This window comes from Aedes aegypti, chromosome 1, assembly GCF_002204515.2.
Source record: "Aedes aegypti strain LVP_AGWG chromosome 1, AaegL5.0 Primary Assembly, whole genome shotgun sequence".
Taxonomy (NCBI): Eukaryota; Metazoa; Arthropoda; class Insecta; order Diptera; family Culicidae; genus Aedes; species Aedes aegypti.
The window spans coordinates 58,356,656-58,383,338 of record NC_035107.1 but is presented as its reverse complement, the minus strand read 5'-3'; the positions used below and the strand labels follow the sequence as shown (position 1 = coordinate 58,383,338).

General features: G+C 38.9%; 1 protein-coding gene across 1 annotated transcript; it reads right to left on the bottom strand.

Annotated features, from left to right (window-relative positions):
- Positions 1 to 16,535: 16,535 nt before the first annotated feature.
- On the bottom strand, positions 16,536 to 18,092 carry LOC5573408. Its single transcript, XM_001654532.2, has 2 exons — positions 17,211 to 18,092; positions 16,536 to 17,154 (listed from the first exon to the last, which is right to left on the bottom strand). The coding sequence occupies exons 1-2, from the start codon at positions 18,025 to 18,027 to the stop codon at positions 16,814 to 16,816; spliced, it is 1,158 nt and encodes a 385-aa protein (XP_001654582.2). The 5' UTR covers positions 18,028 to 18,092; the 3' UTR covers positions 16,536 to 16,813.
- Between the last annotated feature and the right edge of the window lie 8,591 nt (positions 18,093 to 26,683).

Below are 26,683 nucleotides of genomic sequence, written 5' to 3'. Positions count from 1 at the left end.
GATTATTTAAACAAAATCTTATCTCCTGGTTCCTATGTGGATTTTTGTTGAGTTTTCTTGGTTCCTGTCTAATCTTTTTTGTTCCTGTTTGTTTGTTTCTGGTTTGGATTTGATCTCTTTTTCAGGCATGAGGCCTCCAAATTTTCTATTATTAAGGTACTCAGTCGGTATCTTTGTTTCAAATTGTTGTCATGGTGGATTGTAAGATGGTTTGCGAAGCAATTCACTTGCTTCGAAAAGAATATCGTGTTCAGTGGATTACATTCACATTAAAGAGTTGAACTCATGGCCTTCTGAAAACAATCTGACACTGACCATCTTCCGAGCTCTAATAAACGCGGATAAAGCGGCAGTCCGCCGATGGAGGCCTCTGGACGGAATGAGAATTAAAATTAAAGATGGGACTCGGAAAAAATGCGACACTTTTTTGGGTGTAACTTTTTATCACGTGGGTAAAAATTAATGAAATTTTGGGTAGTACTAGTTTAGAGTGTTATGTTTATGTGTGCAAAATTGTATCGCGATCTGTCAAATAGTAGTAGTAATCAAGAAGAGCTACCCCAGCGAATCATGGGCGTGGTGATCGATAATCCTGGTCAGTCGCACAGATAGATCGGCAAAAGGATTGAAATCCACCATTCCACAGTGTCCCGCGTTGTGAAGATGTTCGTTGTGAAGAGACGAAGACCAATAAGCGGCGCGCTGGAAGCGTCAGAAAGCCGAAAACGGAATACCCAGAGAAGGCGCGGAAGATAACCTATGGGAGATACCTAACTTCGGAAGTGGTCCATTCGATTCGCATCTGGATGCGCTCGAATGCGCCCTACTTCCGAAGTAGGGTATCTTGCATAGATTCCGGGAAAAATCCAACTTCGGCGAAATGCATTTTCTAACGATTGACCGAACTTACAATACTGAGTGATTCCAAGCAACAGCACCAAAATTTGGTAAATTTTTTAATTCATTTTTTTCTATTGAGCTGAAACTTTGCACAGTTTTCCAGTTCCATCTAAATCGTCATTTTCCGATATCAAATCTTCAAGTTGAGTCACGACTAACTTTTCAAAAGGGTGTATGTGAAAATGGTTCAAAAATATTCAAAAAGCTGCACAGCAAAAACGGTTCGTTCGATTGTTAGACAACTAAACAAACAAAGTTAGACAACTAAATAAAGATTCCAAAAAAAATACACACAGTAAAAAAATTTTTTTTTGCATTAAAAAACATAATTTTTGACACAAAAACTCAAATATCTCAAAACCCTATCGGAATACCAACGTAATTTTTTGAGGGAAAACGGTCCATTATATTAGCTATCTACCATAAAAATTTGGTGATGGTAAACCAATAAACAAAAAAGTTATGACATTTCAAACATGTCACAATTTTCACATTTAGTAGAAAAAAAAAAATTTTTTTCGGTGTAAATTATTACGGGAACCGCAGTTTGTTGCTGATTTTATTGTTAAGGGCCTTGCGTGAATTAAACAAGTCGTTTTCATGTATTCATTAGTATTATGTATATTATATGTATATATTATGTATATGTATAAATATTATATGTATATGTATATATGTATAAATTAAAATGAATTAACAGATTACACGAAAATAATTTTTTTTTTACCAGGATTTTTTTTTTTAGAGTATGATCGATGAGTTTCTAAATGTTATATATAAACTTTAAAAGTTTTGGATTTGGATATGCGTTATGAGATCATGAAAACATTTTATTAATACTTATTTATTTATTTATTGTTATTCATTTTTTTACAATATCGAACACTTTTGCATCATTATCAGTACAGTTCGAGTATAGTTTTGCTTTAATTTTATTTTCTGACAATGGAATGAAACAGTGAAATTTTTGGGTTTCTTGGATCGTTTTCGCGTTATTATATTGCTCGCTGAGCTCTGATGCCTTTAATTCGTACTCTTCAGTAGTAGTAAAACAAATTGATAATTTTGTTAAATCTTCTTCTTTTCTGCGATTCGCCCAATCAAATAGTTCTTTTGCAGTTTTAATTGGATGCTCACGTTCTTTGGCTAAACTTGCTCTTGTGGCCATGCGCTTTATGGTTCCTCCAATAGCATCACAAGGACCATTGCCATGCGACGTAGCAAAGAAATGCCATTCTGCATCAATTCCGTACTTTGATTTAAATTGACATAGGCTCGAAAAATTCTTACGGTTTTTGTACTGCGATGCTGCTCCATCAGACATGAAATATATCTTTCTGATTTCTTTATCCTTATCAACGCGTAAAAAGTTAATCATTTTGGCAATGAACAAATTTACAGATACTGAGTCGTGTCTTAAATCTTCGGAAATTACAATAAAACTAAAATGTTCAATTTGCGTACTTCCATTGAAATAAATAACGAATGGATGAATTGTAGCTTGTTGTACGTTCCAGTGATGGGACTGCTCTTCATCTTGCAATACAAAGCTATAGTTTTCAGAAAAATCACAAATGACTAAAAATTCACCATCTTGTAATGTATTTTTCGTATTTTTTAAAAAGCGGGATTGCTCTGTTTTAATAAAGTCGTGAGGAATTAAACTTTCTAATTTCAAGCAAAAAAATGACACAAACTCATCTACAGGTTTTACAATAGTTTCTAGGTCACACCTATCCGTGGTCACCCATTGCTCAAATGATAACTGATGAATATAATTTTCTTCAAACTCAGCGAATAAAGTATTTTCCAATGATGAAGAATCTGGACAATCCGAACAAGATCGTAGATAGCAATTTGATGTTGTATTTTCACACAAAAGACTACCAGTTAACATTTTGATATCCTTTGATAAATTGATTCTTTTCAAACTATGTAAGATTAGGTTAATATTTTCGTGTGTTGTGCACACACAAACATTATGTGTTCCTGAATTGGATAGAAGCTTGCATTGCCTTGGACGAAGGCTTGCAAATGAGGAAAAACCTACCTTAATATTTTTGTTAATTTCCTTGAAGCGTGTATACGCTTCTTTCAAAGTAGTCATCATTAATCGTTTTTGGATTGCTTGACGCTTTCCATCTTTTTTTACAGATACATAATCTTTTTGGCCAGCTAGCTCTACTTACTTCATCGTCTTCAAAATATTGAATTATTTTTTCTTTTGTCTCATCTGTTAATGAAGTACTCGACCTAGCATTTTTGGTTGCAAGACAGTTATTTTTTAATTGTTTTGCCTCTTTTGCTGTATTTCTATTGGTTTTGAACTCATCAATGGCGTCTTGAATAGACCACGAGCTTGGCAGCATCGACAAAATCAATAATTTTTCTTTCCTTGTCGTGGCTAGATTCGAGAACCTTTCCTTCATATTCATAATTACCTCATCGTAGTCTGTATTTTCCACATCCTCAGGTCCTAATTTGAAAAGGTTTCTTCGTACAGCTTCGTTGATTTCACGGTATTTTTTCTCGGGATAATTGACGTGACCCATCTTCGTCCATTTAATCGGAGTCACTTTTATTCCAGCTATCCCTTCGTTGAAGCGTTCGATGTTGACCTTCTGGATGCACTCATCTTCTGATTGATTTGTTGAAACAGATGTCGCTGATGGTACCGTGGCAAGACTATCTGCACTTGGTACTTCTGGTAACTCCTCAGTTGTTGTCGGTGCATCTAGTAATTCCTCAGTTGTTGTTGTTTTCGAACTTCCTGCAACCTGATCCACCGATGATGTACAGATTGCCCGTTTGTCAACGTTTAAACGGCAGGACGTACAAATGCGTAAATTTGTATTCAATGTAGACATTGGAGCATAACCAGCCGCTTTCAGTTTATCTATGGTGCTTTCGGTGAGATTTCGTAGCTCTTTCGAACACTTTTTTTCTGCAAACGGCCTGCAACAGTTGAGAAAGCGACTACTCATGTTGCTCGTTAGATTTTAATAAACAAAATCACTTATAAGTTTTTACTGACTAGTTTGGTGTCGTTTGCTTGACTGAAGAAAAATTTTACAATCAAATCTTTTATAACCATAGTGGTAGTATATTTTTAGCTTTTTCGTGAGTATGTCCATGGTATGTACCTATCATGTTTTTGATGTTGTTGAAGTTACTCGCTTTCTCCCAAATATGATTAACAAAGTCTATTCTCTACCAAGGCGGGTCTATACCCAGGTGTAATCAGATTTTAACTTTGTGGAGAAAACCAGCGCCGAGAAAACCGACCTGCTTTACGTATACTAGATCACCTGGGTATAGACCCGCCTTGTTCTCTACGAGGTAAACTTTTTGCAGGTAAACTAGTCGTATACCTGTATAGAAAACTTTTTTTGTAGCTTTTGTCTTCAATATTAGATTTCTTATAGGTTTCTTTTATCAAAAGGTTTCAACACTATTGAGAGAATTTTTCTTCAGTTACGTACAATAAAAAAATATGACACTATCAAGACTTTAGATCACAACACTGGATCGCGTCTAACTTTCTAATAGATGCTATAATAGTTATGAATAATTAAATAAAATATCATGAAAACAACTTGTTAACCTCATGTGGTACCCTTAACAAAAAATTCAGCAACAAACTGCGGTCCTAAAAAAAATTAACAATGAAAAAAAAAATTTCACTAAGTGTCAAGTTTGTGAAATATTTGAAATGTCATAACTTTTTTGTTTATTGGCTTACCATCACCAAATTTTTATGGTAGATAGCTAATATAATGGACCGTTTTCCCTCAAAAAAATACGTTGGTATTCCGATAGGGTTTTGAGATATTTGAGTTTTTGTGACAAAAATGATGTTTTTTAATGCAAAAATGATTTTTTTTACTGTGTGTATTTTTTTTTGAAATCTTTATTTAGTTGTCTAACTTTGTTTCTTTAGTTGTCTAACAATCGAACGAACCGTTTTTGCTGTGCAGCTTTTTGAATATTTTTGAACCATTTTCACATACACCCTTTTGAAAAGTTAGTCGTGACTCAACTTGAAGATTTGATATCGGAAAATGACGATTTAGATGGAACTGGAAAACTGTGCAAAGTTTCAGATATTTTTGAAATGGTCGATCAGAATCGACTTGCATGCCTCCGTGGAATCCCTCTACTTCAAGAATAACCCGAACCTTTCCACCTGAGACGTGGCCAAAAGGGTCAGTTCGTCGAAGTAGTTCGTCCAGCAGACCATAAAGCGGGCTGGGCTACGTGTTTTTAAGGTCAGGAAGGCGCTGACCGGACTGACAAGCAAAACACGGTGGCCAAATTGCGTGCGCGGAAGCTGTACCGTGAGTGGCTGATCAAGCAAGGCTGTCTCGTCATGGACGACGCGACATACATCAAGGATGACACCAAACAAATCTCCGGCCTCGAGTTTTTTGTCGGTACGTCCCGCATGGAGGTTCCGGAAGAGAAAGATTGACAAATTCGCGAAGAAGTACCTGTTGTGGCAGGCGATACGCGAGTGCGGGCGTTACAATCGGCACCATAAACGGGCAGATTTATCAAGAGGAATACTTGCAGAAGCGCTTGCTGCCCACTGTTCTGGCCGCTTCGTGCCATTATGCCAAGCCTGTAATGGATTGGTACGATCGAAAAGTTTTGGGCGATAATGAAGAAGAAGTTGAAGAAAAAACCAAAACAATCAAACCAAAGTCGAGCACTCGACACTGAAGAAGTCAGTAGGTCGCAGACGAAATAGGCCTATCTGTCAGGATAAGCAACACATATTAGAGTTTATAGGTATTTGCTCGCCTTACTAGTGATTTTATTATTTTATTTTTTTGCAAAAAGTGAAGTATTAAAGTTCAAATAGTAGTTTTAAACATGCTCTAACTCCCCTAAATTTAATAAAAAAGTGTAGTGAATCAAAATCGATGAAACTGGGAGAAATTGTGTAAGAAAGATGGGCAAAGCCTCGCCCAAGATCTCATGAGCAGTGTTAAAGAAATTGTATTGGGAAGGAAATTCAGTTAAAAAAATATGCAAAAAATAGCTAATACATAGTTATTTATTACCTAAAAATTTGAGAAATATCCGATTTAAAATGAATTTTTGATGATAATTTTTGTGTGTCTAATTTTTTCCGAGTCCAGTCTTTAAAATAGCCACCAAAATATTTTTGGCTTCAAATGAAAGCTACATCTTTCCTCCCTCCCCTTGGTTATGCGACCTTGCCGCGATGGGAGGGCATAATCCATTAGCCCATATGATGGAAACCAAAGGCGTAACCTGTAGTGGTGGTATCACATTTTGGCACTTTTTGCTTAAAGCCGCGTCATAATTCATATGGCATAGACGCAATAATATCTCGGATGTGATCTAACGGACATTCTGCGTCATTGATAGAATTGATGCCCATTTCAAATAAATAATCTATTCGAAGTGGACATTAATACTATTGGTGACGTTCAGTTTGCCTTTTGCTAACCAGAATGATCCGTAGCCACTCTTACTATTAGCTAGCTAGATACATCGTTATCATATACGACGTAGGGAATATTACTCTGAGGAAAATGACTAGTAGATTCACTGAGTAGATATAAGTGGCGACAATCTTATTTTAATATGGTTTTTACATTGCCATAATAAGAAATACCTCTTTTGTAACAACGGTATAAATAATCTAATTCCAGCTTCATTTTCGCAAAATTTATAAGTAGAAAGTAGGCGTTGTGAAGCAATGCATTTGCCACCGAAAAGTGAATCTTGTAGGAGCTGTAATAGAAGTCTAAGGTAACTTTACTCGTAAATATTCACTATAAAAATGACTTGACTAAAAGTGACTTTTTTCTTTAAGGATATATGAACGTAATGACCAATTAATACTTATAACAATAAAAAAGAAATTAACTAGAACTACTACTAAACAGCCTAATTTTGTTAAGACTTGACGACAATTGACATTTAAAACTCTAATCTTACGTAAAATACAGAAGTAATCAGAATAGCACTTGATTGACAAATTATTCAAAACCATTTCGAATAGACAGTATTAGTAATGACACTACTATAACAAATTCTGATGGAGCTGCTGATTTTCACTATGCTTCTTTTTCTCAGAAGCAAAGGAATATGGGTACTTTTCAAAAACTACCACGTCACAATACTAATAAAAAACAGTGTTCATGTGGGCGCCATTGCCTAGTCCGTCTGAGTATTGGTCCTGGTAGAGGGGAAACTTGGCAAAAGCCAGACCGAGGGTTCAGCCTTGACAAGTGAAGCTGTCAGGCAGCTCCAACTGAATACCATACAAAAAAAAAAAAAAAAAATGAAAGCTACATCTTTCCTCTATACGATGCCACTAAGTTTGCTATGTGTTCCAAAGGAAATATGACACATATCACGTGAAGAAATGCCTAAGAATTATTGAAAAGGGGATTTTTTGCAAACTGTTTACTAGCTGGCGCACAGCGGTCCGGATTTAAAGGGTTTGAAGGGGTCTCTCAAGGGGCTCCGCAACTTGTAGGATGAAGCGCCCATCTAGCGAATAGGGAGTTGTGGGTTCGATCCCCACCGAAGCCTGTGGTTTCTATTTTGCAGTTTCAATTTTAATTTGTACGTTTGAAGTCGTGTACATGTAAACTTCAAAATCTTACAACACCAAATTTAAGTTGAAATTAACAAACCTATAAAATGAGGGTTGATTAAAAAAAATATATATGTCCATTCCTTTTTAAATAACAGTTAAACAGTGCAAAATTTCACTGATTTCCGAAGAGCGTGCATAGCATTAGCATCGATTATGTGTCATGAGTAAATCTAAACGTTTGCCCGGTATAAGCAAACTTATGGCCGGTACGCTGATCAAAAGTACTGTGCAAAAAGATAGGACAAGAAACGGTTAAGGCGCAAGACAAAATAGCACAAAAGTCAGAAATGAAAAAGCAGTTTTCTGCTTTTAAAACAACAAATTGATGAAAATAAAAACACACAGCCTTTTTATTTGGCAAATAAAAGAGCTGTGTGTTTTTATTTTCTTAGATTTGTATATTTGAAAAGAGAAAACTGCTTATTCAGTTTTGACTTTTGCTCCATTTTTACTTGGGCCTTAAGGAATGATTCCGCTGCCGGAATTACTTGAGCTGTACGCTGCTGAGAAGTAGAGCTGATGTCATAACGTCGGTAACGCCTGCTGTACAAATCAAATTGAGCTGTCACTTTTCCGTACGGAAAAATGTGCCGCTCAATTATCGGTTCATTCACATGACGTCTCAAATCAGCTGATCGGGAAGCACTTTGACAGTTCTTCTATGAAAATGACAGGCCCGTGTTAGCACCGGCCCTCCATCGATGTAAACAAATGCATAGACTGCAAGCCTCGTAGGATAATTTTACGACTCGTGCTGTAAAAATCATCAATCTGCAACTTGTTGTAAACTACTATTACACAACAACTAGGAGAATGATTCCTGCAGGGATAAGGAGTTAACAAGTGTTGAAGTGTTCACAAGAACACATAAGCTTACTAAGAAAACTTTTCATCGTACATTCACCCTTCCAGCTGTCGGGAGGTTTTCCGCCTGTGTTGTACAAAATGCAACATGCATCTGAGAGTTGTGGGTTCAAATTCCGCCGGTCGAGGATTTTCTCGTAATCAAAATTTTGTCGACTTTCCAGGGCATAGAGTATCTTCGTACCTACCATAAGATATAAGGACTGTTCATTTAAGAAAGTGGACACCTAAATATTAGCATTTTGGTGTAAAAATTCCATAAAAACAAATAAAATTATGTTTCAGTGTGATCTCAAGTGTTTATTTTGACAGCAGACAAAAGTTGACATAAAAAAATTATAAATTCTAAACGATGGGTCGAATTGACATGGCGACTCTCAATTTTTTTCTGCACAAATGGTGTAAAGAAAAACTGCCGTTCCGAGATTTGGCTTAAATCGCGAAGTGTCCAAATTGATTTTTTTCAACGCTGTGGACAAAACAGATATTCCTGACGACGTACGATACATCCCAACAGAAAAATTTGGGAAAAAATGATTTGGTATGGCAAGCAATTTGCTCCTGCGGTATGAAAGTACTACATATTTCACGACGGGTTCAATCAACGGCGAAAATTACAGAACTGAATGCATTAAAAAATGGCTTCTGCCCATCTACTGAAAGCATACCATGCCTCCATTGTTTTTGCCAGACCTCACTATGCTTCAGCTACTTTGGAGATGCTCAAGAAGGAATAAGTCGAATTTGTAGAAAAATGATCGAATCCATCAAATTGCTCAGAACTACGCCTCATTGAAACATATTGGGCAATAATCAAACGGCATCTTAAGAAGGATGGAAGAGAAGCAAGCTCCATCGATTTTTTCAAGAAAATGTGGTCAGCAGTTCAAAAAGCAGTTCGAAAAGTTCCGAAAAAAGTTGTGCAGTTGTGCAGTTGTTTCCATGTATTTTAGGTAAACTTTGTTGTTCGAAAATAAACAGTTTACTGTAAAAAACACGTGTCCACTTTCTTAAATGAGCAGTCCTTACGCATGCAAAAATGACCAATTGGCAAAGAAATTTCTCAGCACACCTTTCGTTTCTAATCCTTTGTTTCTAATCCTTGAAAAAGGTGTTAAATACATCGAAACGTCGGACAATTGAAACGAATCAGCTTTTGATTTACACTGACTGCAACGCCAATAACAGATTACTGCTAGTGTAAAAATGTCGAAAAAATTGTAGAATGTTTTTCGGCCTTTTGTGATAGACCCTACATGCCTATGGGGAAGTTGTAAGTTTACACTAAATGTGACGTTTCTGTCTTCACAGATTGAGCTTGAGCTTGAGCTTGAGCTTGATTGGCCGCCCGTGGATGCTACTCCAGTATCGCCAGATCAGCTGCACTTACACAAGGAACCAACCGAATGACTGCTTGGGACTAACAGGCATCCTCAGTGTATAAGTGCTGGTGATCTTCTATTTTTAGGCTATAATGGCGCCTGCCACGTCAGAATGCAGACCAATGTGGGGGAAGGGGGAGGAAATGATGTTGCACTTATACTAGCCCACTGTAGACCGTGGAGTCCGACTGCATCTACGCCAGTTCATGCGGAGTGTATGGATTGGGGGAAAAGGCATGGCAGAGAGGTTTGCTTTTGTGGTTAGCAGACTGCCTATGTATCAGGCGTGAGGAAAGGCATGCGCGTGGAAGAATGGAAGCGTTAGGAAAACGGTTTCTTGTCCGTCTCTGGTTCTAGCGTTTGCTATGAACGAATATTTTGAGTGTGATAGATTTAGAATGGAAGACAGAAGCAAGTGAGAGATATACAACTACAAAGTACGAGGAAAGGGACGGGCCTGGGATTGAACCCAGAAGCAGAAGCGGTAGCCATCAGACCACCAACCCCGTCTTTTTTCTGTCTTCACAGATTATACAATAAGAAGCATGTTCTCTATGGTCCTGACACTTACACTACCCACCATAAGAATGGAATCGCATCACCTAGTATTGCAACACCGCAATTGAATATTGCAGCACCCCTCAAAAAGTTTAGCATCACCTGAAAACTATAATATTTCTGATAAAGTTGCGCTCTTCATCAAAATTGTTCAGGAACCTTACGGCGTTCATAAGATGAAAATTTTAATACACAATTCAGCCGTTACGTGACGCCAGTGTGAAAGTAAATTTGACCATATTCTAGCACAGCGGTTTTCATATCATGCTCCGCGGAGCACTTGATGCTCCGCGAAGCCTTGGCAGGTGCTCCGCGACAGTTTTGAAAACTTTTTTTAGGAGTTTCATGAATTGACGCTTATATTGAGCTGCTCGGTAATCCAATCCGCATGGTTATTAAATTAATTAACTCATTACGCGTAGTAAAGATGGACAAATTATGGGTGAAATTATGAAAAAATCCACGTGCTTGGCTGGGATTTGAACCCAAGACTCTTGTATGCTAGACGAGCGCTTTACCAACTAAGCCACCGAGCCACTTGGTGACCCAATAACTGAGTTGGTTACAAGTTTAGAATTCAAATCCCTACAGAGCACGCGGACCCCTTTCATAACCCAAATCCATCCATCTCATTTTACTATACACGCGGAAAGAGCGAGTGCGATTTATTTAGTGTTGAAACTGTTTGCCTATCGTACCTACATCGCTTCCACAACAACTGTATTGTGGAAGAGTAAAGATGTGGGAAGGCTGAGTCAAAACCTCGATCATTATTGAACTTGTACCTCGGATATTTAACGAAACGTTTAAAACTTTAGCTGATGTTTTAGAATAGGAAGATTAAGAATATTTCGTTCGGAAAAATATTCCAATACATTTTATTTGGAACAGTTTGCAAAATTGTGTTTTTAAGTATGGTTAGTATACCACCCATTATGATTCCCAGTCTTCTCCAACACATGCTTCAAATCCAAACTTTCTCACAGTCTAGGATCGAACATAATTCTGAAATCAGCTATTGACCGCTTGGTTACACCAACGACAATCAGTGCTCAAACTAAATTATTGCATATGCTTATTCTCAAATAACACAGAACGACGACCCATGTCGTCGTCACCTCAAGAAAATTCTAAACTAAAAGTTCCCACCTAAAATGCGGTAGTCAACCGTAATCCGATTTCTTCTTTATTGCATCACCATGTAAGGCACTTGAACTCAGTCTATATTTTATGCCCATGCATCAAGTTGCTGGAGTGTCGTCAAGTGCACTACGCTACAAGCATAAGCATTTTTCCCACACATGCTCTCACTTAAAAATTGTCCTAATTCTCTCTCTCTCTCTCTTTGAGAAACTTTCTATTAACCTCTGATTGGTTCAGCTCAATTGATCGACAACTGAAAGTACCTTCCATTGTAATAATAATAATGAAAAGACTAAAAAGATGTATTAGACTTAAGTTAGCTGTACTTCTGAAAGCTTCAATAAAGACAGTCTTTAGACAACCACGATCGCGATATCTAGGGTAAGTGTACCAGTTATGGACATAGTGGTTCCCTATTTCACCATACGTGATTACTTTAATGTCTTCAAATTTTGAATTTTCTTGTGTGTTGTAGTAGTTAAATTTAAGATATATCTTGATGTTGAAGCGTTCGAAAATACTTGAAATGTGAAAATTACCAAAATGTCCCATATGGCCAAATAGGGAACCACTATGGCCATAACTGGTACACTTTCCCTACTTATAGAACAGATATTACGCGTTGCAAGAAAAATTTTGATTCCTGGAAAATTGAAATCCTTAGGCTGCTAAATTTTCCAGGCTAATCATCAAAGTCAGCGTTGCTCGTCGTTAGGTGTGATTGTTTTGATTGGTGTCACAATCAGGAACAAATTTAAAGACTACCTCGACGACAGTGATTAAATCACAAAATTGTGTATGATATGAAGTATGAACACATGAAGCGTTATTGCAAGTACCAACACGTTCAATCAAATTTATCACGAACATCTAAGTTCTGAGAACTCCGCTGTGGGGTGCAGTTCTGCTAGTATAAATTTGCCTACGCTAGTCTTTAAAGTTTTTAATTGAATACACAATCGATGAATAAAGACGTGATCCACAATTTCATTCCGTATTTGTGTTCAACAAGAACGCTTAACATGATGCCTTTATGAAATCGATGTCCCTTATCTATCCTATATACTGTCTTCGTCTTCGTGGTTACAATTAGCATTCCCAAGGAGGGATAGGTGTCTAACAGCATTGTAATTAATTGGAAAGGTCAATTTTCAAGTTTTCTCCTAGGGCATGAAAGGTAAAACAACGATGTGAAAAGTAGTGATTGATGTTTTTTTTTTTCAATCAGCCTTCAACGCACACTATGTGATTTTTGTTCTGTGCGGAGATAGCCCCCTGCACGTTATTTCCGCGAGGCTATCCAAATTTTTAAATTTCCCCGCAATATCACAATGGGAAGAATTTCTCAAAGTTGAAAACATCCAACATACCTCAATAGAGTATTTAGAATGTTTCATTGTGTTATAGTTTTGTGAGATCTGAACTTGTGCCCGAACTCAATCAGTTGACTAAGAATAAAAGTTCGAAAATTTCCTAATCAAAGTTTTCAAGCCACGAAAATCAAAAGAAAAACAAATAAAGTTTCATTTAGATGCGCAATTGTCACAGTTCAACTTTGGAATAAAAAAGCTTGCTCATTCAAACAAAACAAATATTTTTACATTGAAATTAAAAATTTAATATAAAATCATAATTAAGGTGAGAATGAATCGAATCCAAACATATTTTTATTTCAAGCACAAACCTGGAGAACCGAACATCTGTTCCAGTTGAAAATATGATTGATTAAAAACAACAGCAAGTGACCAATCGATCAAGCTTTCAGCTTAAACGAATGTTTGGTTCTCCATGTGTGTTTTGAAAATTTCAGGTTTGGCTTCGATTCATCTTCACCTTAATGAAACTAACGTAAATCTTGCTGCACGATTTTCGTATGAATTATAGGCTCGATTTAAGCGTGTAAAAAGTCCAGATTTCAAACGGTGTGATGATGAATAACAAGTGCTCCGCGCAACAATTTTATTTCTAAAAGTGCTCCGCAAGCCAAAAAGGCTGAACACTCCTGTTCTAGCAGAATCTACCTCATGATCTCGACAACATACACGCAAACAAATTTTGTTGTATAATCTACCGAATCCATGGTAGAATTAAGAACTGCACCAACGATTTTCAACCGACTACAAAAATCTGTTAAGTTTACTATAATTTGGTGAAAATCACTGTGCAGTGCAGTAAATTTGACTATGTCCATAGTAGCATCCACTACAAAGCATTGTATTTCAATCCGTGACACCCACCGTACAACACAGTGTGGTCAAAAGTATGATGCTAAACTTCTCAAATCTAGAATGTTTCTAGTCAAAAATACTACAATTCTGGTTAAATCAACAGAAGAAATTTTCTTGTGTAGTGATGTTGACTATGTTTTGGTAGAGTTAACAGATTAATGTAGTCGGTTGAAAATCGTTGGTGCAGTTCTTAATTTTACCATGGATTCTGTAGTTTCTACAATAAAACTCATTTCAGTGTAGGAAGTGCGTGTCTTCGGCAAACTTGTTCAGAAGCTTGAAAGCAATTCGGCGGACCATCGATATTTGTGAATTGACAATACCGTAATTTCGGGTGAAATTGATCATTTTTCACGGTTTTTCTAGTCTGTTTTCTATAATGTTAACAATGCCAAACAACTAAATGCAGGAAAACAAGTACGAAGGTAAGCCTCATCGACTTATGTACCGAAATTTTCTAACAAATGTCATTTTAGTGTTAACAAATATCTCTAAAATAAAAAATCAGGATCTCATTTCGGGGTGAAATTGATCACTTGCCAATGCCATTATCGTTAGTTTTCAAAACAACTCTACATGATAAATTTGAGCTGCCTGAATCCGAACATGCTTGTCAAAATCTTAACAATGCAATATTTATATAAATAACGAATAGTTAAATTTCAAGAATTACGCGGAAAACGCCTAAATGTATGCAATTTCCTAAGGAATTCAATGATATCTAACAGAAATTTAATTATTTCAACCATATGATCTAATTGGTACGAGTTTTGGTGATGAAATCTGGTTTGGGGATATATCTCAAGCATCCTCACAAACTTTCAGGTTTATACCATGTTCGTATCCTTGCTTATAAATAGAAGTTTATAGGTGTTTGTCAATACTGCACCGTGCATGATTTTGAAATTTAACATTATTTTCATAGTAATAAACATTCTTTAACGTAAAAAACTTCACAACACACAATTCGACAATAACGTTCATTTACTGCAGCTTACATTGACATTTGTGCTCCATTACGAATAAATGAATCGTGTAATACGATGATCAATTTCACCCTTCTGATCAATTTCACCCGATTTTACGGTATGTGTTATAGACTTTAATCGTCCGATGTCTGAATATCAATAAGCCATTTTACGAGACGTTTAAGTGACGTTTTCTGGCGGGCCGCTCATTGTTGTTGTTCAAAAACTAGCATGATATCTGAATGGCGCTGGTCACATTTTTGTTGGTGATGACGTTCCCGTCTCATTCAGCGCATGTTTCTACCCAGTTTACATGTTTTATGTTACCTGTAGATGAAAACTATCTTCCCTGCCTGCCGATTTCAATTTTACATGCGAAAATTAAAAACTTTGTTGCAATGCCACCAGCGCCATTGTTGAATAAGCTCCTTCCAAATGTAGCGCTAGAAGAAACGTAAATAAATCGGCCCGCCAGAAACTTTCAAAGCTGGTAAACAAACGGAAACCATATGATTAGAAACGTCTCATAAAATGGCTTATTATCAATAAACTTGCAGACTCGCCGCAAGTTTTACATATAGGAAGATCCGCAAACCAGCCTGTTATTCACAGACGAGCGGCCTCAGTCTGTCAACCAGGATGCACGACAGTACCTTATACCGTGCGAGCTCCATATTATAGACAGTTCCATATTTCGAACAGTTTACGACAAACTTAATGATTTCAATCTTCTAATCCAATTTTTTGCACGAAAACTTATATAACTTACATCAGCTACATATTTTCTTATCGTATATCCGAGGCACAGATTTATTTTGGCAATATTTCACGCGATTTGACGAAAAATAAAGTTCGACAAACGTGAAAAAAACATGCCCGCTAAGCCTGTGCAATAAGACGCCGGTCAAAACATTTGCTTCATCTTGGGTTGACAATATAATCAAATTTCATTCGTAGCTGCTGGAAACTGATTGGGGAGAATATATCTTATATTATTTACAAATATTTGGGGCTACTGTGTGCAATCTTTAATTAATCAAGTGTTCAAAGATCGGCACCAAATGTTGTTGATTGATCCTTATTATAAACAGATATGCCGCGGCAAAAAAGAAACACCGTACACGACCCGTGGAAGCTGGGGAGGACTATTCCTATTGTCATGAAGGGGTTTTTCGACTAGAAGCACGGCAGGTCTATACGGAATTGCTGTCAGTGTTCTATACTCCAAGGTGAAAAATCTACAATACATAAACGTCCAGGAAAACCAACCATATTGTCGGAAGAAGATGAGGATCGCATATCGGATTATATAGTCCGGTCAGCTAAATCTGGCTTCTCCATCGGCACAAGCCCCTCAAGAATATCAGTGATTTTCCAAATAACATTCCAAGAAGAAAATGGATTCAGTTTACAGAATTACCAATAGATTGCCTCTTTGAATTGCTGTTGATAAATATCATTGCTTTTGTTTGATACACATGGATTTATTGCTGTCTATAATTAGGAACACTTTTGTCCATTATTAGAGACACTTCCTTGTTGACTGTTCAGAATAAGGAACATGGACACGGGTTTCAAAAACAAATCGTCTGACTGATCCCTTAGGATTATGCAACCAATATCGAGCCATAAGTTAAAATATATATTTAGCACATGCGAAGGTAGTCAATACCGACGACTAAAAAGAAAACCTCCGATTTTAATTAAGCCATTATCGTCAGATTTTCTTAAGCGTTCAGAATATGGTGCCGGCACGGTACGTTGAAATCAGTCAAAAACTGACTAGGAGTATGAAAATGCAATAGGGGTTTTCGTAAGATTTTTTGAACAAAAGAAACTAAAATTGTTAGTATTTAGCTATAAACTAGTGGTTTTTATTTTAACCCAGTTTATCAGAATCCCCAAAATGATGACCTAGGTCATTTGTTGAAACAAAATTGTTATTCTGTTCAAAGAATCGATGTTTAGTGATTATGTTGAGATGCCTTTGAACAAAATCCAAGCTGCATTATTCACGCCTCTAAACATTTAAAAAGATTATTATAGTCTCACTGTATAAGATATCTGAATTAACACTGTATCAGCGTATGTTTAACATACAGATATAAATAAAGTTACAAACACAATACTCTAGTACCGCTGCGGATAGTTCATCAGCGGACTTGGTCTGAAAATGATCCGCGTACGCTCGGCCAAATCGTCATCGTACCGTCGCCGCAGGAACCGATCCCCAACCGAATGCGCCGGATAATCGTACATGTACTCGCGTGGATCCTCGTACACCGTTATCGGCGACGAAGGGCCCGTTTTGAACATCGGCCTTGGCTCGTGGAAGGTACGCCTTTGAAACAGCTCGTCGTAGTTGCGCACCGGAACCAACGGAGGCAGCACCGGGTAGAACTCCTGGGCGTAGTCGTTCACGTGATGATCACGATCGTTCCGAAATCCGTCTCGGTAGTCGTGGAGATTGCCTAACAGGAGAAGAAGTTATCAATTGGGGATTTGGGATGAAATCTCAAAGAATAACCTCGATCGGCAGCCGCCTGGTGATGAAAATCACGCACCCCGCGAAGATCATGTCCTCCAAAACGATCGTCGTACCGATCTCGAAGTTGATCATTTCTCAACTCTTTATTGTACAGGTGATCGTTGAAGTTGTTCCTCAAGTTCTTCCGGTTATCAAACACCTGCTTGCCACCATGGTCATCCGAATCTTCGTAGAAAGAACTCTTGCTACCCGATTCATCCTTGTGATAAGAATTTGTGAATCCCGATTTCACCTGCTTCCGGTTGTGCGACTTATCCGCCTCGAAATTCTCCCCGGCCAAGTGGTTCACCTTATCCAGCGAACCACCCTTGGAAGCATCGGCTATCCTGTGTCCGTTCACTGCATTATCCAACGCATGATACCGTATAGCATCATTCGCCGAATTGATCTTGCCGCCTTCGTCGAACACGTGATCGCGACTGAAGTTCCGCAAATCTTTTCCAGCTTCGGTGGTTCCTCTAGTGGAAGCCCCCTTCAACAGTTTCGATTCCGTCACTATCGCCGTCCCATAAGGATATCCGTCCGCGTAGGGATACGTCAGTCCACTCTGAACCGATCCGATCAGGACCAGCACTACCGAAACGCACTTTACGATCATGTCGTCCAAGCACCGCACTTCACTTACAACTGACCAAACCCTTCCGGAACTAGTTGTATTTATAGGACACCGTGGAGTGCCGTGGTGGTCACTGATCCAGAAACGGAACGCTGATCGATCGATCGATCGCGATCGCCTTCTCTTGACCCCTATATTCGGGTACTGTGAAATGACGACGTCGATCATATGCCCTGTCATTGTGCGCCTGAAGACGGGACCCCATTGGCGATTCGACACGGGTTCGTCGACAGTATGAACTTCTTAGCGATCAGGAAATTCCACAAGTTACGAAGCTGCTATGGAGTGACCCTACCGGTAGCGAAACAACGATGGCTTAACGGTGAATTAAGCCGCTGTGCGTTTGACCGTTGTTGACGTGGTTCCACTTGATCGAACACCACCGGGTATGCCGCGATCACCCTTTTCGCATGGTGTGACCGATGAATTTGATCGGACTAATTGACCAAATCTTAGGGCCGGGGGTTGATCGTCGTCGCGATCATCGATGCAGCACGGTGCGGTACTTGCTCATGCTTAGATGTGTTTTTTCGGTGATGAATGCAAAAAAACGGCAAGAGAAATTTTACGAATACCTTCTACAGTCGATGCTTGTTACAACTATTCGCTGAAGAGGAAAGTTCGCGTAAAGAATAGTTAAAGCATTGAGAAGTTTTTCAAGAGACTAACCATTTTATTAATAGATAATCATTAAAATATAGTATAAACTTTCGAAAACATACGATCCGTAGTGGATCTATCCTATATGTAAGAAGTAGAAGTATTAGGACTTTTTCCCAAACATAAACCTCTCTAACGGCAGAATCTTTGCAAAAACTTTTTGTTTTTCTTTAGGTATTTTTGTCGTGTTTGGTTTTTATTTTTTTTCAGTTTATCGATGATCAATCATCGGGTTTTTTAATATCCTCGTTCCTTGAAAGAATAATTGGTATCATTTCTGTAAGAACTCTTGGATGATTTTTCTCTGTAGAAATTCCTGAAGGAATCTTTGGAACAATCTTGAAAAAATCAGTAGGAATGATTGAAGGATTTTTTTATGCATCCATTCAGAAATCTTTGGAAGAATTCCCATCAGAAAGTCCTGGATTACTTGCTAAAGAATCCCTAGAGAAATCCTCAAGGTGTTCTTGAAAAAGTCCCTAGATGTGTTTCTGAAAGTTTATCTGGATGATCCACTGTATAAATTTCAAACGAATCTCAGTTGATTCGTAAAAGGAGTGATTATTTGCTATTTGCTTATTATACTAGCTTCTCTACAACGACACTCGCTTTGTTATTCTTTGAGACCCATCATCAGCAGATATCAAGATTGGGTGCCATGTTATTGCGATTCCATTTGATGCTGTGCTGGATTGATATTATTTATGGATCCCGCAAAAATAAGGACAAACATTTATTTTTAACTATTTTTTTCTCAATCTTCAAGCTTTGCGAATAATATTTGAATAGTGCGCTGCGTTCATAAACATCGTAAGAATGCAGCGCCACACTTAAAAACTGATTTCAAAAAGCGGCGAGTTGAGGTGCGTCGCGAGTCTCGCTGGCGCGATTCGGTTTGATGGCGGTGCGACAATATATAATATCTGCCAGTTTATACAACTTGAAACGATTCTGGATTACATAATTTACGATATGTTTTGTTCTCAACACAGATTGTCATTAAGGAATCGTAGAGGGGATTTATATACAAGTGGTGATCATATTGATTACGTTTAATTTGGCATGTGCGATTCTGAATTTTGACGTACGAATATGTACTGGGAATCCCTTGATTCCCTTGTAGAATCTTGGAGGTCTTCCTGTATAACTTTTAACTCCTAGAGAATTCCATAAAAAAATCTGGTTCTGAGGTTTTGGTTCCTGAAAAATCCCTTTTGAAGAATTACTAGAGTTCCGCTTTCCGTTGCCGTTCCGCTATCATTGTGTTTGGGCCTTTAAGCAGGAATCCCTGTAAGAATGATCTCGAAAGAAAACCCTAGAAGATTCTATGAGAGATTACTTGAAGAACGTTTTATCAGGAATTCCTGTATAAATTCATAAAGCGTTCTCTGGATGTATCTAGTTAACAAGAATGTTAACCTGAATGAATAACTTTAAATCTCTAGTGGAATCGTTGTGGGAATTTCTTCAGAATTCCTTGCAAAAATCAATGGATTTTTTTGGGTTATTCATTGGGGAATTTCTGAACAAATCTATGCAGCAATTCCCGAAAAAAAATGAGGAATTTCTTGGAAAATTTTTCTTTAGGAATCCCTGGAGGTCTTCCTTTCTCATTCTTTCATAAACAAGTTCGGGTCTTATTCCTGGACGAATTCTTTTATTTATTTCGTCAATCAATAGTAGACTACATGTTTGCTTAATTCTGTGTTGTATTATATCTTAAGAAGTTAAAATATTGTCTTAGCTTTGTTCGCGACATGGTCAGATCAATTTCTGTGCAATGCTGATCATAAAGAGACATCATTCGATTCCTACCTACATCTACTTTTGCCTTTCTTGGTTGGTGAAGAGTCTTCGATAGGCCACCTAATCGGGGTTGCGCGACCTACATCATGCTAGAGGGGCTGCCTCCTCGGTGCTGACACGATACAGCATTGCCCGTTTGTTCTTTACATGATGACCACGGTTATAGCCATCACAACCATCCACCTTTATCAGGGCTTTGGACATGTAGCTCTGGTTCTCAATAGTTTCAAGTTCTTTCGGACGTGCTACTATGGTGAGCCGTCATGCGCTAGCGGTGTTCATCATTCGAACAATTGCGCCGAATTTTGACGCAAACAAATTCCGATTTCGCAATTGTCAAGCGAGCGTGTAGAAATTTAAACATGATAAAAATTTGGTGGAATCAATACGATGCGCTACAATATCATTTAAAAATGAAATCATGGCTATTCCGCGACGCTCATTTAAATTTAATGTCGCTAGGCATGCATCGATCCTCGTATGATGGCAGTGGAAACGTTCATTCATTTAATTTATTTATTTAACATCTAAACAGATAACACTGAATCAACAATTTCACGGCACAATGCTCGGTTCGTGGCCGCATCTCTCCATCTTCGGTCCTGCCCCACGCTCGCCAAATCAATGCGCACTTGATCCGCCCATCTAGCTCGCTGCGCTCCACGCCTTCTTGTACCAACCGGATCCGAAGCGAACACCCCCCATTAAACATTTGACAGTTCAACAGCCGACTAAATTTGTTGAAAAATCGATCGATTGTTGCATCGACGCTTATGGAAGATTAACATAGGGATCAACCAAATATCACCCGATTTAATAGGGTGGGCTGACGTAATCCTACTAAATAGGTGGATAAATCGGTATTTTAAGTAAAATCCAAGCAAGTTGACCTACTAAACACCAGATTTCGTCGGCCACCCGATTTAATCTGGCGAATAGTCAGTTGATCGCTGTGTTAAACTTCCATAAGCGTCGGTGCAACAATCGACCGATTTTTCAACCAATTTAGTCGGCTGTTGAACTGTCAAATGTTTAATGGGGCCATCTTTGCAGGGTTGCTGTCCGGCATTCTTGCAACATGCCCTGCCCATCGTATCCTTCCAGCTTTGGCCACCTTCTGGATACTGGGTTCGCCGTAGAGTTGGGCGACCTCGTGGTTCATCCTTCGCCGCCACACACCGTTATCCTGCACACCGCTGAAGATCGTCCTAAGCACCCGACGTTCGAAGACTCCAAGTACTTGCATGTCCTCCTCGAGTATCGTCCACGTTTCATGTCCGTAGAGGACTACCGGCCTAATGAGCGTTTTGTACATGATACATTTGGTGCGGGCGTGAATCTTTTTTGACCGCAGCTTCTTGTGGAGGCCATAGTAGGCCTGACTTCCACTGATGATGCGCCTCCGTATTTCTATTATATTCTTAAATATTCTTTATTAGAGCTTGATAAAGTACGTCTTACTCAGGCGAGGTTCGGGCAACTAATGAACATTATTTATTTGAAAATAATTCATGGCTTACTATTAATACGATCTATAATTCAATGATTACTTAGTTTCCAACATTCCCCCTTAATCTTGAATTACAGAATTCCAAGGGTCTTCATCAATCCTTCAAGCTTCGCTACTGGAATCGCCTTGGTAAGAGCATCCGCGATTTGCTCACCTGCTCCAATGTGCTCAAGTCCGATGATGTTCTGCGCCAATTTCTCTCGCACGAAATGGTGTCGGATATCAATATGCTTGCTGCGGGGTGAATATCCGACCTCCTTTTTCGCCAAATGCACAGCGCTGAGATTATCGCAACGGATTTGAACAGCTTCGGATATCCCTTGGAGCTCTTCACGTAGTCCACGCCACCACAGGGCTTCTTGGGTCGCCGCTGAAACAGCCATATACTCCGCCTCCATTGTGGACAAAGCAACTGTGGCTTGCTTCCGACAACTCCACGAAATCGCACCACCTGCTTGCTTGAAAACATAGCCAGTGATCGAACGACGAGTATCGGGATCGTTTCCCGAGTCCGCGTCACTGTAGCCGACAAATGCTTCTGCCGACTCCTTGGAATACGTTAGTTTCCTCGACTTCGTACCTTTCAAATACCGCAGTATTCGTTTCGCTGCTGTCCAATGTGCCTTTCCTCGATTCTGGCAGAACTGGCTTACCATGTTGACCGCGAAACTAATGTCCGGTCTAGTCGACTGCGCCAAGTATTGCAGACTTCCCATCAGCTCTCGGTATGACACGCTCTCCATCAGCGTTCGTTCCTCATCGGTGTTTGCACACATCTCCTTCGTTAGCTTCTGGTTTGGATCAGGATTCGCCACGACATTGCAATTGGCAACATTGAATCGCTGCAGCAAATCGTTGATGTAGCTCTCTTGATCGAGCATCACTCGGCTATCGTCTCTGGTCACTCGCATTCCAAGAATTTTGATGGCTAAACCGATGTCGTTCATTTGAAATTTGGCCATCAGGTCCTTCTTTAGCCTATTCACTCAACGCTGGTAGTTGGAAAACACCAACATGTCATCCACGTATACAGCTACAATCAAAATCATACCACCTTCAAATTTGAAGTACACGCACGTATCGAAGGATGATCGCTTCAGTCCTATCCGTTTCAACTCAGCGTCCAATTTTTGGTTCCACACCCTACTGGCTTACTTGAGGCCATAGAGTGCTTTACGCAGCCGACAAACTTTCCTGGATGAATTTGGATCGACGAATCATTCCGGCTGTACCATGGCTTCATCACCTAGATCTCCTTGCAAAAACGCCGTCACCGCATCAAGCTGATGGATTTGGAGGTTCAGGTAGCCATCGACATTAGGTACCGGATGGTAGCATAACGAACTACAGGTGAAAACGTTTCGTTGTAGTCGACGCCTTTCACCTGGGAAAAGCCCTTTATCAACAAACGGGCTTTGTATCGCTCCACAGTTCCATCCAGATTCGTCTTCACCTTGTAGACCCACTTGCATTGTAAGGGTTTCCTCCCGCTCGGCAGGTCGACCAGATTCCAGGTTTCTTTCACCGCCAGGGCCTCGAATTCCGCCACCATCGCTTCCTTCCATCAGTCGCGGTCATGCCCGGTAATTGCCTGACGAAATGTCTGTGGTTCGATCCCCGTGTCAACATAATTTATCTGCTCGGGTTGGGAAACGCTATCAGCAAAAATATTACAGCTCATGATATAATCACGATACTTGCCTGGGGTAACGTGCTCCCTCGCACTGCGTCTTACCAACAATTGTGGGTCTTCTGATTGTGGAGGGAGCACGGAAGGTTGTTGCTCCCCATCGATAATCGAATCTGCATCACTGTAGATCGATTCGTCCAACCGATTCTCCTCATTTGCAGCGCCATCGGATGCATCGTCGTTCCCTCTGGATAATCAACTCACTCCCTTCCACGTTGTCTTCTGGCTCATCTATCGGGTTGCTGCGCTTCGATTGGCATTCATCAAGGAATATCACATCCCTGCTGACAAACACTTTCTTGCTCACCTTGTTGTACACCCTGTACGCCTTGGAGCCTTCGCTGTAGCCAACGAAAATACACGCTTCAGACTTCTATTCCCATTTCCTCCGCTTCTCCTTCGATACATTCACCATCACATTGGTTCCGAATATGCGAAGATGCGACACATCCGGCCGTTTGCCAGAAAACTTTTCCTCCGGGGTTACCGATAGTCCCTTTGTCGGCGAACGATTGACTACATGCGATGCAACTGCGACTGCTTCTGCCCAAAAACTGTTATCGAGATCCGCATCGGACAGCATACTCCTCGCTCTCTCGACCAACGTCCGATTCATCCTCTCTGCCATACCATTTTGTTCCGGGTTGTAGGGAGCAGACGTCTCGTGCTGGATTCCTTCCTTTCGCAAAAAATTTCGGAAATTTCGGTTGACATACTCTTTGCCATTGTCTGTCCGTATTCGCTTGATCCGTTCTCCAGTTTGGTTCTCCGCAAAAGCCTTATATTCTTGCAACGCCTCGGGCACTTCCGTTTTAGACTTCAGAAAATAAACGACGGTTTTTCGACTATCGTCGTCGATGAAGGTCAGACCCTAGGCTTGGGATTATATTTTCCAGGGAGCGATGAATTTTGATAATTGATCGCTGTTGTTAGTAGTTTTGATTAGATGTTGGGTGAATTTCAAAGCAATGGCAACCTTTTTATTACAAAATTTAGATTTTATCTTCTGACCTAAAAATTCTGGTTAAACTACTGTACTATGCAGTTGGGCTGCACTAGGCTATCACTCATCAAAATTACTTTCACTTCGGGAAAAAATAATTTCAAACTGGCGAGAAGATTACGAACTGAGGGTGGGTTAGGAGCACAATTAGACCCTTGAATGTGCAATGTGGGGTAGTAATTGGGAATACCATTGACGGTTTGTAATCTTCTACGAGGTTTTCGAAAACCAACAGGGCGCGTGCACCGGGTTGCGGATAGGAGCAAAGGGAGATCAATAGCATCTACCTAAAATAATAGAACAAAAAGCCGTTCGATGATTAGGTAATGTTTAGCAATCTTCTATGGTGTTCTAGTACTATAAAATTCTTCACTCACTGGGAATTTTGGCCTTGATAATAACAATAGTGATAAAAACATAAAATAATACCTAATACTTGATAAGTACAATGTAGCTTCAATATAGTAATAAATGAAATAAAATCAATTTTCTATACTTGACAAGGTTTTGAAGACAATCAATGAGTGAAAGAACTACCTATTAGAAAAGCCACATCAGCTAAGGCTATACATATACAAATGTTGGTCATAGGGTCATGGCGAGCATTCGGTATGTACGTCTATGATTGATTCTTATCTAATAGGGGCACTAGAAGACCACGCGGACAATTTCGAAACAAATTATTTTTATACATCGGTCTTACGATCCGAAAGGCTCAGCTATGCTGCAAAGTCATTTTAGAAGCTATTCATTACTACTGTTTAATTGTTTATAATTTTAACAAAACTACATAATTAACTCATTACTAATCACTGTTTCTATATTCTCTTTTTCTCTCCTTCTTATCTGTTGCATGATTATGAGCATCACTAATATAACGCATGAGCATGCACAATAAGAATAATTTCAGGATTGAAAGCAGTACATGGATACCTGGATAGAATAGCTTCGAAAAGGGCGCTCAAAATATAATATTTCTGATCAGGGAAGTATTATTATTAAGGGTATGTAAAAAATTTTTCCATTATTAACACTTAGATCACACAAACAAATGAACTAATAATATCAAATATTTTTAAAATATTTTTATTTGAATCAGCATCGTCAATCAGTGCAAAAACAGATAAAGTTTGTAAAGTTATCACCATCGATTGAATTGCGCTCTGTATAGTAATGTTCAATCAGTATCAAAATCTCCTAAAGCGTCGCATTGTGCCATCAGCAGCCCACATATTGTTATTATTTTATTGTTTATAAAATTTCTAGAAAGCGATCAGCATATTCTTTCTTACTTGTACAATGGCCGATCTATTTGGAATTTTAATAAGTCAAATCTAACTACAAAACTCAAATTTAATTGCTTTCAGCACATTTACATTTTGCAGCATTAATCGCATTACTGTGTCAAGTCTTCTCCATTCCCTATACCCTACCCCAACCCTTCTTATCCTTTCCGATGGTGTTCAAGTGGTCCGCATAGACTATTACCCCAAGTAACATTAGTAGCTGAATAATAGTTTATTCAACTGAAGTTAGCTTGAGTGTGATTTGTTCAACCCTTATTCAGCAAAAATGTTTGTTGGGACGGCCATTACCTATCCCTTCCCCCGGCTTTGGACTGACTTGCGCTCTCATTGCCCCACCAAACGCTGCAAAATGAAAATGAAATGAAATTTTTCATACACAAAAATCTTACAATAGGGAGCAGGGTGGTCGAAATTTTTTTTACGTAATTAATTAACAGCCCCTTAGAAAATCCATTAAACATGTCAAAAACCCTTTCAGTTCCTTTTACTTAAAATACATTTAGCATGCTATTATGGTTGCATAAAAATATTTTTGAAAATTCGAAAGAATTATTTCAAAATTCTCCTCTAAATCTCTTTCAGGGATTCTGGTAGGAATCTTTCCTAGAGGTTCGGAGGGATTATCTCTCAGAGATTTTGAAAGTGGAAAAATCTCTACTAGATATTCTAGATGCCATGACTCGTAGAGATTCAGATGAAATTTTCCCAGAGATTTAGAACACTTCTCTTCCAGAGATTTGGATGGAATCTTTCAGATATGTGCGGTAGAAATCCCTCTCAAATGTTTAGGAGGAATCTCTACTAGAGATTCGGGAGTAACTTCTCCAAGAGAATCTCTTCCAGCGATTCCGAAGGATACT

Bases quoted from the DNA above. Each gene is read 5' to 3' on its own strand.
- LOC5573408 (XM_001654532.2), bottom strand. From the start codon at position 18,027: ATGACAGGGCATATGATCGACGTCGTCATTTCACAGTACCCGAATATA. The intron at 17,155-17,210 runs GTTATTCTTTGA...TTCTCCTGTTAG, and splicing joins CCAGGCGGCTGCCGATCGAG to GCAATCTCCACGACTACCGA.